Source organism: Mustelus asterias, chromosome 10 (assembly GCF_964213995.1).
Source record: "Mustelus asterias chromosome 10, sMusAst1.hap1.1, whole genome shotgun sequence".
In the NCBI taxonomy this organism is placed as follows: domain Eukaryota; kingdom Metazoa; phylum Chordata; class Chondrichthyes; order Carcharhiniformes; family Triakidae; genus Mustelus; species Mustelus asterias.
The window spans coordinates 72,815,510-72,827,589 of NC_135810.1; the positions used below are offsets into that span (position 1 = coordinate 72,815,510).

The window sequence follows — 12,080 nt, forward strand, 5'->3', positions numbered from 1 at the left end:
CCTCAGCCTTTCCTCATACGATTTTCCCACCATACCAGGCAACATCCTGGTAAATCTCCTCTGCACCCTTTCCAACACTTCCACATCCTTCCTATAATGCGGCGACCAGAACTGTACGCAATACTCCAAATGCGGCCGCACCAGAGTTTTGTACAGTTGCAGCATGACCTCCTGGCTCCGAAACTCAATCCCTCTACCAATAAAAGCTAACACACCGTACGCTTTCTTAACAACCCTATCAACCTGGGTGCCAACTTTCAGGGATCTATGCACATGGACACCAAGATCCCTCTGTTCATCCACACTACCAAGTATCTTACCATTAGCCCAGTACTCTGTATTCTTGTTACTCTTTCCAAAGTGAATCACCCCACACTTTTCCGCATTAAACTCCATTTGCCACCTCTCAGCCCAGCTCTGCAGCTTATCTATGTCCCTCTGTAACCTGCTACTTCCCTCCGCACTGTCTACAACTCCACGACTTTAGTGTCATCCACAAATTTACTAATCCATCCTTCCACGCCCTCATCCAGGTCATTAATAAAAATGACAAACAGCAGTGGCCCCAAAACAGATCCTTGCGGTACACCACTAGTAACTGAACTCCAGGATGAATATTTCCCATCAACCACCACCCTCTGTTTTCTTACAGCTAGCCAATTCCTGCTCCAAACCACTAAATCACCCTCAATCCCATGTGTCTGTATTTTCTGCAAAAGCTTACCATGGCGAACCTTATCAAACGCTTTGCTGAAATCCATATACACCACATCAACCGCTTTACCCTCATCCACCTCTTTGGTCACCTTCTCAAAGAACTCAATAAGGTTTGTGAGGCACGACCTACCCTTCACAAAACCGTGCTGACTATCCCTAATCAAATTATTCCTTTCTAGGTGATTATAAATCCTATCTCTTATAATCCTTTCCAATACTTTGCCCACAACAGAAGTAAGGCTCACCGATCTATAATTACCAGGGTTGTCCCTACTCCCCTTCTTGAACAAGGGGACAACATTTGCTATCCTCCAGTCTTCTGGCACTGTTCCTGCAGACAATGACGACACAAAGATCGAAGCCAAAGGCTCTGCAATCTCCTCTCTAGCCTCCCAGAGAATCCTAGGATAAATCCCATCCGGCCCAGGGGACTTATCTATTTTTACCCTTTCCAGAATTGCTAACACCTCCTCCTTATGAACATCAATCCCATCCAGTCCAACAGCCTGCATCTCAGTACTCCCCTCGACAACACTGTCCCTCTCCAGTGTGAATACCGACGAAAAATATTCATTTAGTGCCTCTCCTATCTCTTCAGACTCCACGCACAACTTCCCACTACTGTCCTTGACTGGCCCTAATCTTACCCTAGTCATTCTTTTACTCCTGACATACCTATAGAAAGCTTTAGGATTTTCCTTGATCCTACCTGGCAAAGACTTCTCATGTCCCCTCCTGGCTCTTCTTAACTCTGTCTTTAGGTCCTTCCTGGCTAACTTGTAACTCTCAAGTGCCCTAACTGAGCCTTCACGTCTCATCTTAACATAAGTCTCCTTCTTCCTCTTCACAAGAGATTCAACCTCTTTAGTAAACTACGGTTCTCTCACACGTCTGCTTCCTCCCTGCCTGACAGGTACATATTTATCAAGGACACGTAGTAGCTGTTCCTTGAACAAGTTCCACATTACAATTGTGCCCATCCCCTGCAGTTTCCTTCCCCAACCTATGCCAGCTAAATCTTGCCTAATTGCATCATAATTTCCTTTCCCCCAGCTACTCCTGCCCTTTGGTATATACCTATCCTTTTCCTAAGGTAAACGTAATCGAATTGTGGTCACTGTCACCAAAGTGCTCATTTACCTCCAAATCTAACACCTGGCCTGGTTCATTACCCAGTACCAAATCCAATGTGGCCTCGCCTCTTGTTGGTCTATCTACATACTGCGTCAGGAAACCTTCCTGCACACATTGGACAAAAACCGACCCCTCTAAAGTACTCGAACTATAACTTTTCCAGTCAATATTTGTAAAGTTAAAGTCCCCCAGTACAACGACTCTGTTACTTTTGCTCCTATCCAGAATCATCTTTGCAATCTTTTCCTCTACATCTCTGGAACTTTTCGGAGGTCTATAAAAAAACTCCCAACAGGGTGACCCCTCCTTTCCTGTTTCTAACCTCAGCCCAAACTATTTCAGTAGACGAGTCCTCATCAAATGTCCTTTCTGCCACCGTAATACCGTCCTTGACTAACAATGCCACACCTCCCCCTCTTTTACCACCTTCCCTGCACTTACTGAAACATCTAAACCCTGGAACCTGCAACAACCATTCCTGTCCCTGCTCTATCCATGTCTCCGAGATGGCCACAACATCGAAATCCCAGGTACCAACCCATGCTGCAAGCTCACCCACCTTATTTCGGATGCTCCTGGCGTTGAAGTATACACACTTCAAACCGCCTTTCTGCCTGCCAGTACACTCCTGCGACTCTGAAACCTCATCCATGACCTCGCTACTCTCAACCTCCTGTACACCGGAGCTACAATTCAGGTACCCACCCCCCTGCTGAATTAGTTTAAACCCTCCTGAAGAGCATTAGCAAATTTCCCCCCCCAAGATATTGGTACCCCTCTGGTTCAAGTGCAGACCATCCTGTTTGTAGAGGTCCCACCTACCCCAGAAAGAGCCCCAATTGTCCAGGTATCTGAATCCCTCACTCCTGCACCATCCCTGTAACCACGTGTTCAACTGCTCTCTCTCCCTATTCCTCTCCTCACTAACACGGGTAACAAACCAGAGATAACAACTTTGTTTGTTCTAGCCCAAAGCTTCCACCCTAACTCCCTGAATTTCTGCCTTACATCCCCATCCCTTTTCCCTGTCTTGAGTGCCTATGTGAACCACAACTTGGGGCTGGTCCCCCTCCCCTTTAAGGATTTTGAAATCACGATCCGAGACATCGTGGACTCTGGCTCCTGGGAGGCAACACACCAACCGCGAGTCTCTCTTGTTCCCGCAGAATCTCCTATCCGTCCCTTTAACTATGGAGTCACCAGTGACTAATCCTCTACTCCTCTCCCCCCTTCCCTTCTGAGCCACAAGGACAGACGCTGAGCCAGAGACCTGTACACCATGGCTTACCCCTGCTAAGTCCCCCCCCCCCAACAGCATCCAAAAGTGTACTATCCCCAATTTCTACTACATTTTTTGTTTCTCCCCCCACTTGGATGGCTCCCTGTACCTTGGTGCTGTGGTCAGTTTGCTCATCCTCCCTTTCCCTACCCTTCTGAGCTGCCGGGCCGGACTCTGCGCCTGAGGCATGGCCACTGTTGCTTCTCCCAGGTAGTTTGCTCCCCCCAACAGTACTTAAACAGGAGTATTTATTTTTAAGGGGCACAGCCACTGGGGTTCTCTCTAGTACCTGACCTTTCCCCTTCCCCTTCCTAACCGTGACCCACTTGTCTGTCTCCCGTGACCCCGGTGTGACCACCTGCCTGTAACTCCTATCTATCACCTCCTCATTCTCCCTAACCAGACGAAGGTCATTGAGCTGCAGTTCCAGATCCCCAACGCGGTCCCTTAGGAGCTGCAGCTCGACGCACCTGGCGCAGTATGGACGTCCGGGAGGCTAGCTGACTCCAGGACCTCCCACATCTGATACTGAGAACAACAAACTGGCCTCACACTCATAATTCCCCCTTTCTTCCAATGACACAGGAAAAACTGTCTAAACCTACCCCACCTCTGCCTGTTTACGCCGAAGCCCAATGAGCCAAAGCCCGTCAGCTCTCACTCTGCTTCCCACTCACTCCACTGCCCGCTCCCGACGCTGCCTATTCCCCCGCCTGCACACTCTTGCTGATTTTCTTTTTAATCTGGATTTCTGGTTTAAATCTGGTCACACTATTGAGGTTCTGTCTGACACCACTGTTCCCTCCTTCTCTGTCTTTCTGGCACCAATGCTCTTTCCACCTCCCCTTCCCCCTCCTTCCCAATCTGTTTAGTGCTACCTTTCGACCCCCCCACAAGCCTGTCTGATGCCCTGTTCCCCTGCGCGCTTGCCATGACTTCCAATCATGCCTGTCCTTGTCTTTTTCCATTTTCTGGCATGTAAGTGATAATCATTAGTGTTCATATTTTCTGTATACAGAACAAATGTAATAATCAAGTCATCACCATTGGCTCTAAATATTTCTCAAATTCAATTGATTTTGAATGACAGTCAAGGAATCATAGCCAATGCTTTCTGCCTTAACCTGTCAAGTTTTCAGCCCATATGAGGTAAGTGGAGGTGAAAAGCTGCTTGGGGGTATGCTGTGATGCATCCCCACTGCTTTCTTGCAGACAAAATGGTTGGGGTGCAAATTGAGGTTGGCAAATGTGGCAGTGTTTATGGTAAAGATATACAAATGAAGCATGCAATGTCCCTGATGTGATTCCTGCAATTTTTGCTCTTTGCAGGGGCTACCTCTTTAGCCCAACATTCAAAACTTGGTGATGAGAACACAAACTTTGAGGATTTGTGTATGCGCAACTCTCCACAGGTTTTATCATGAAAAGGAGATACATCAAGCTAAAAGGGCAGTTCACTGGCCACCTTTCTTTTCCTCTGCAGCAGGCTCTCAATACATGCTCGAATAAGCCTTTTCCTGTGCCATCCTCTTCTCGTGGTCATTAGCAATTTCAATTACAGAGAGACAAAACAATAGACACAAATGTTATAAGAAGTAGCTTCAGTTCTTGATTGTTTGATCAGTCCACATTTGGTGAAATGTTGACCAGTTTATCTGGCTATTTTCATGATGAATATTGGTATAGCAAACATGCTTAGAGTCAGAGGTTTACAGCATGGAAACGGGCCCTTTGGCCCAAATAGTCCATGCCGCCCAGTTTTTACCATTAAGCTAGTCCCAATTGCCCGTGTTTGGTCCATATCCCTCTACACCAATCTTACCCATTTAACTGTCTAAATGCTTGTTAAAAGACAGAATTTTACCCACTTCTACAACTACCTCTGGCAGCTCATTCCAGGCACTCGCTATCCTCATGGGAAAGAAAATGCCCCTCTGGACCCTTTTGTATCTCTCCCCTCTAACCTTAAACCTATGCCCTCCTGGCTTTAGACTCCCCTATCTTTGGGAAAAAATGTTGACCATCTACCTTATCATCTACCCCTCATTATTTTATAGGCCTCTATAATATCACTCTTTAGCCTCCTATGCTCCAGGGAAGAAAGTCCCAGTCTATCCAGCCTCTCCTTATAACTCAAACCATCAAGTCCTAGTAGCATCCTAGTAAATCTTTTCTGCACTCTTTCTAGTTTAATAATATCCTTTCTATAAAGGGTGATCAGAACTGTACATAGTATTCCAAATGTTGCCGTACCAATATCTTGTACAAATTCAACAAGACGTCCCAACTCCTGTATTCAATGTTCTGACCAATGAATCCAAGCATACCGAATTCCTCCTTCATCAGCTTGTCCACCTGTGACTCCACTTTCAAGGAGCTATGAACCTGTACCCCTAGATCTCATTGTTCCATAACTGTCCCCAACGTCCTGCCATTAACTGAGTAAGTCCTGCTCTGGTTCAATCTAACAAAATGCATCACTGTGCATTTATCTAAATTAAACTCCACCTGCCATTCATCAGCCCAATGGTCCAATTGATCAAGATCCCGTTGCAATCCTAGATAACTTTCTTCACTGTCCACTATGCCACCAATCTTAGTGTCACCTGCACAACTTACTAATCATGCCTCCTAAATTTTCATCCAAATCATTAATATAAATGACAAATAACAGTGGACCCAGCACTTATCCCTGAGGCACATCGCTGATCACAGGCCTCCAGTTTGAAAAACAACCCTCTATAACCACCCTCTGTCTTCTGTCATCAAGCCAATTAGCTACCTCCCCTTGGATCCTGTGAGATTTAACCTTATGCAACAACCTACCACATACCTTGTCAAAGTCCTTGCTAAAGTCCATGTCGACGACGTCTACTGCTCTGTCCTCATCTACCTTCTTGGTTATCCCTTCAAAAAACTCAATCTAATTCATGATATATGATTTTCCACTCACAGAGCCAAGTTGACTGTCCCTAATCAGTCCTTGCCTCTCTAAATGCTTGTAGATCCTGTCTCTCAGAATACCTTCCAACAACTTGTCCACTACAGACATTAGGCTTTTCCCTGCAGCCCTTCTTAAACAAAGGTATTTGCCACCCTCCAATCTTCAGGCACTTCACTTGTGGTTGTCGAATATCTCTGCTAGGGGACCCGCAATTTCCTCCCTAATCTCCCACAACATCCTGGGATATACTTCATCAGACCCCAGGGATTTATCTACCTTGATGCACTTTATGACTTCCAGCATCTCCTTCTCTGTAATATGTACACTTCTCAAGACATCACTATTTATTTCCCCAAGTTCCCTAATGTCCATGCCTTTCTCAACAGTAAATACTGATGAAAAATATTCATTTAGGATCTCACTCATCTCTTGTGGCTCTGCACATTGATAACCTTGTTGATCCTTAACAGGCTCTCTTCTCTCCTTAGTTACTCTTTTGCCCTTTATGTATTTATAGAAGCTCTTTGGATTCTCCTTTGCCTTATCTGCCAAAGCAATCTCATGTCCCTTTTTTGCCCTCCTGATTTCTCTCTTTACTCTACTCTGACACCCCCTATACTTTTCAAGGGATCCATTTGATCCCAGCTGCCTATGCATGTCATATGCCTCCTCCTTCTTCTTGACCAGGGCCTCAATATCCCGAGCCATCGAGGGCTCCTCGTGGACCTTTGTGGACCAGATTTTCATATGTGAACTTTTTAATGAACCACATAATTATATATTATCTTTTTATGAATGCTGTCTTTTTTTTTTTGCATACAGCTCCGTCATACTCATGTGCAGGACAGTGAAGCAGGTGGTATAACTCAGCAGATTGGTGCAACCAATGTCCCTTTCGAAACCATCAAGGAACAAACTAAGATGGTGAAAAATGTAAGTTTTTATAAAAGATAGAATAGAGCTGACTTCATTTGCAGTACCAATTTCCAGATTATTTGTAATTAAATATTTGTGAAACGATATTAAAAATAATCACTCCTTGCTAATTCTGTTTTAGTTTGAGAAAGATGAAATTAAAATACCAGGAATGCTGATCATTGATACGCCAGGTCACGAATCCTTCAGGTAAATTTTTTTTCTAAGATAGATGGTTGGTCTTAATGACACTTTCATTGATTCTTTGAATCACATGAAACAAACACAAATCATTCTCCATAATGAATAATGGGGCATGCATTTTAAAGCTAGCAGTTTTCTAAGTACATCTGTGTTTGGAGCCAGAAGGAGGAAGAAATCTCAACTAAAGCTAGTAATGTTTTCTGAAAAGAACTGACATTGCAGCAGTGTCACATGGTTACTGTTTGCTTTGGTATGTAATGCAATCAAAGGCTAATTACACTAAATCTACATTTAATGTTTATCAAACTTGTTCAGTTGAACAACTGACAAAAGAAACTAAATTCAATGAATTCAAGATTTAGGCCCAGATTTTTGCTTCCAATGAGGGTAGCATGTGTCAGTGAATTTCTTGGCTTGGTGCACCTGCCTCAACAGAACACCCCCCCCCCCCCCCACCTCATGATGGATTTTCATTCTGGGGCAGGGTGCGGATTAAGTATGGACCTGCAGCGCCCAGACATAGATTGGTGACAGGCCATAAGGGCTGCCATGTGCTGAGGTGGACTGTTTAAACGGCCTGCTTCAGTTCTCTGGGAATTTGTCCCAGTTGTTTCACTAAATTTTGGGCATTGTAGCTCACATCTGTCATTTTATTTCCCCCAAATCCACTCCTTATCCCACCTCCATGTCCCCATGCCAACTTAATGTCAAGCTATGCAACCACCTAGCCCATAGCCCTATCCCGTGACCCTTTATAGCCCCATTCCAACCATCCTTGGCGCTTACACTCTCCATGCTACCTCACCCAATATCCACCAAGGGCAGAGCTCAGGAGTCCTGTTAAGATGCAATAAATTAAAGATCTAAATATTTATTGAAGCCTTCACCATATTTTTAAAAAAAATTCTTGAAAGCCTACTCAAAGCTTTTAAATCTTGAGATTTAATTCTTGTGCCTATTCCCTTATTAAAGCTTCTACTCATAACCTCACATCAAAGGCAATTTATCCTGTAATAACCTCTGAGCTGTCAATCAAATGGTGAACCTGAGACCTCCTGAGCTAATTATTGCTTGTGGAAAGCAGCCAGCATTTATAATAATATATTGGTAGCACTTGGAGAACTGTAGCCCTTAGGAGAAATGTCAACAAACAGCTATTGTAATTGTTAGTAGAGTTCGTTTTTAACTCTCAGACACACACAGCTTGTTTTTTTTTAAAGGGTTGGAGATTTAAATAAAATCACGTCATGACAGTTATGTAGACTGCTTCAGGCCTGCTACAAATTCAAAGCTTAAACAACTATTAGCCTATTCTGTATTTAATGATCTCTTCCTTTCATTATGGCATTGATAATCAAACTATCACGTTCATATAGCAAGCAATATTGCATGACTCCAGATATTGGGGGCAATTCTCCCAGCCTGCTGCGTTGTCCGAGCAGCGCGACGGCCGTTTTGCAGGATTCCCGCTCAGCGATAGGGCCTCTGTGAGTCTGCAGCCTATGTTTTCTGATGTAATCAGCTCCCCATCTCATTGAAATTGACATTTCCATATGATTTGCGGGCCAGGACTGAATTTTGGTGGACGGTGCCAATTTATCTCGAGCTGTTTCAGGGTGCCAGACTGGCAGTACCCAAGGGGCACCCTCCCCCACCCCTTTATCCTCTATCTCCCAGGGACGCTGCAATGGCCTCTCTGCCCTCCAGCGGAGTGAGGCTGCCTGTTTCCTGATAGCGGGGAGCAGTTGTAAACCCCGCTGGAGGGAACCACTCCCACCTGGGATATGGGAGGGGGGGGGAACACTAGCGGGCCCAGACAATTCAGGGGCTTGGGGCTGGCTGTCCGGGTGTGGGGGGTGGTCAAGGACTGTATGGCAGGAGATCTGGAGGGGGGGATTGGGGAGATCGGGGCTGGCCGGGAAGGGGGGATGCAGAGGGGCTGGCCAGGAGAGGTCTGGTGGCCAGTGATGCAGGGTGTGGGGGGGGGTATGAAAGCCAGCGATCAATGGGGTTGCGGGGCTGGCCGACAATGGGGGCCACTGCGCATGCGCTGATCTCTGCGCTGACAGATCGGCGCATGCGCAGTGGCCCACTCAGCGCGATGTTGCTGGCCTCTCGGGTGGGAATAGACCCCGCCCACCACTTTTCAGTGGGAATCTCGCTAGGGCACTCTATGATGCACAGTGTGTCGGAGATTCATTCTGGAAATCATGCTTAAAAAGAGGCAGGATTTGCTCCCATTTTCCCACACGTTGGGAACTTAGAATTCTTTTGGGAGAATCCTGGCCACTATATCTCTGTTGTGATGCAAGCTTCAAACACTTAAATCGGCTTTTAAAGTATTTTTATTTTGCTATGTGTTCCTCTTGCAGTAACTTAAGAAATAGAGGAAGTTCTCTCTGTGACATTGCCATCCTTGTTGTTGATATTATGCATGGTTTGGAGCCACAGACAATAGAATCCATTAACCTGCTAAAAACAAAAAAATGCCCCTTTATTGTTGCATTGAATAAGGTGAGTAGTTTTTTAATTTAATAATTGCAAGTCAAGGCTACTGCTTTTATGAATGGATTGTAAAGAAAAATCTGATTAAATACTAATTTCAGTAAACTTTGCGGCGTATCTGATTTCAGTCTAATGTATCTCATTGAATGGATGGAAAAATGAAATTAATGGGGAGCGCAAAATTTTTGTTCCACTAACATTTTCATTCTTGTTTACAAATCCCTCCATGGTTTTTCCCTTCCCACGCTCTGTAACTACCTCAGATTTCTGTGCTGTTTCAATTTGAGTATCTTATGTACCCTGATTTTCATTGTTTCACCATTGGTGACTGTTCCTTCAGCTGCCCTCGTGCCCTAAGCTCTGGAATCCCTTTCTGAAATTTCGCTGCCTCTCTACCCTTCTCTCCTTCTTTAAACCATATCTTAAAATATTTTCAGTCACTTTACTATTTTCCCCATTTGTGCATAGTACCAAATTTTGTTTGATAACATTTCTGTGATATGCATTGAGATGTTTTACCTTGTTATGCCACTATTTAAATATATGTTGTCGCTTGGAATACTTGAATTCCATTCATGTGGACTGGTTCCTAGAGATTGATTTGATTTATTATTGTCACATGTATCAGAATACAGTGAAAAGCATCGTTTCTTGCGCGCCAAACAGAAAAAGCATACCGCTCATAAAGAAGGAAATGAGAGAGTGCAGAATGTAGTGTTACAGTCATAGTTAGGGTGCAGAGAAAGATCAGCTTAATGCAAGGTTGGTCCATTCAAAAGTCTGATGGCAGCAGGGAAGAGCTGTTCTTGAGTCGGTTGGTACGTGACCTCAGATTATTGTATCTTTTTCCCGATAGAAGAAGGTGGAAGAGAGAATGTCTGGGATGCATGGGGTCCTTAATTATGCTGGCTGCTTTGCTGAGGCAGCGGGAAGTGTAGACAGAGTCAATGGATGGGAGGCTGGTTTGTGTGATGGGTTGGGCTACATTCACGACCTCTTGTAGTTCCTTGTGGTCTTGGATAGAGCAGGAACCATACCAAGCTGTGATACAACCAGAAAGAATGCTTTCTATGGTGCATCTGTAAAAGTTGGTGAGAGTTGCGCTGACATGCCAAATTTCCTTTGTCTTCTGCGAAAGTAGAGAGGCGTTGGTGGGCTTTCTTAACTATAGTGTCGGCATGGGGTGACCAGGACAGATTGTTGATGATCTGGGCATCTAAAAGCTTAAAGCTCTTGACCATTTCTACTTCGTCCCCATTGATGTAGACAGGGGCATGTTCTCTACTATGCTTCCTGAAGTCGATGACCATCTCCTTCGTTTTATTGACATTGAGGGAGAGATTATTGTTGCTGCACCAGTTCACCAGATTCTCTCTCATTCCTGTACTCTGTCTCATCATTGTTTGAGATCCAACCACTACGGTGATGTAGTCAGCAAACTTGAAAATCAAGTATAAGGGGAATTTGGCCACACAGTCATAGGTGTATAAGGAGTATAGTAGGGGGCTGAGAACACAGCCTTGTGGGGCATTGGTGTTGAGGATGATCATGGAGGAGCTGTTGTTGCCTATCCTTACTGATTGTGGTCTGTCAGTTAGGAAGTTCAGGATCCAGTCACAGAGGGAGGAGCCGAGGCCCAGGCCACGGAGTTTGGAGGTGAGTTTCGTAGGAATAATGGTGTTCAAGGCTGAGCTGTAGTCAATAAATAGGAGTCTGACATAGGTGTCTTTGTTATCTAGGTGTTCCAGGGTTAAGTGCAGGGCAGGGAGATGGTGTCTGCTGTGGACCTGTTGCAGTGGTAGGCGAACTGTAGTGGATCCAGGGAGTCCAGGAGGCTGGAATTGATTCATGCCATGACTAACCTTTTGAAACACTTCATAATGATGGATGTCAGAGCCACTGGCCGATAGTCATTAAGACATGTTGCTTGGCTTTTCTTGGTACTGGGATGTTGACCGTCTTCTTGAAGCAGATGGGGACCTCAGATTGTTGTAACAAGAGGTTGAAAATGTCTGCGAATACCCCCGCCAGCTGATCCGCACAGGATCTGAGTGCTCACCTGGGTACCCCATCCGAGTCGATTGCTTTCTGTGGGTTGACCGTCAAGAAAGCTGGCCTGACATGTGCAATGGTGACCTCAGATACAGGTTCATCCGAGGCTTCCAGGGTGGAGGGTGCGCTCTCGCTGACCTCTTCTTCAAAACGGACGAATGCATTGAGCTCAATAGGGAGGGCTGCACTGGAGCTGGTGATTTTACATGCCTTTATTCTGTAGCCTGTTATAGTCGGCGGGGGTCTATGTGGCCAGCCTGGGACTCTAGCTTGGTCCAGTACTGTCTTTTGACATCTTTGATGGATCTCCTTAGATCACATCAGGCTTTC

At 45.2% G+C, this 12,080-nt stretch overlaps 1 protein-coding gene across 1 annotated transcript in view; it reads left to right on the forward strand.

Moving 5' to 3' along the window:
- Window positions 1–12,080, forward strand: part of eif5b (eukaryotic translation initiation factor 5B) — a 107,939-nt gene that overhangs the window by 59,903 nt on the left and 35,956 nt on the right. The window contains exons 12-14 of the mRNA XM_078221931.1: window positions 6,897–7,007; window positions 7,132–7,199; window positions 9,566–9,707. Of these exons, the coding sequence (XP_078078057.1) occupies window positions 6,897–7,007; window positions 7,132–7,199; window positions 9,566–9,707 (321 nt within the window). The remainder of the gene's footprint in view (window positions 1–6,896; window positions 7,008–7,131; window positions 7,200–9,565; window positions 9,708–12,080) is intronic.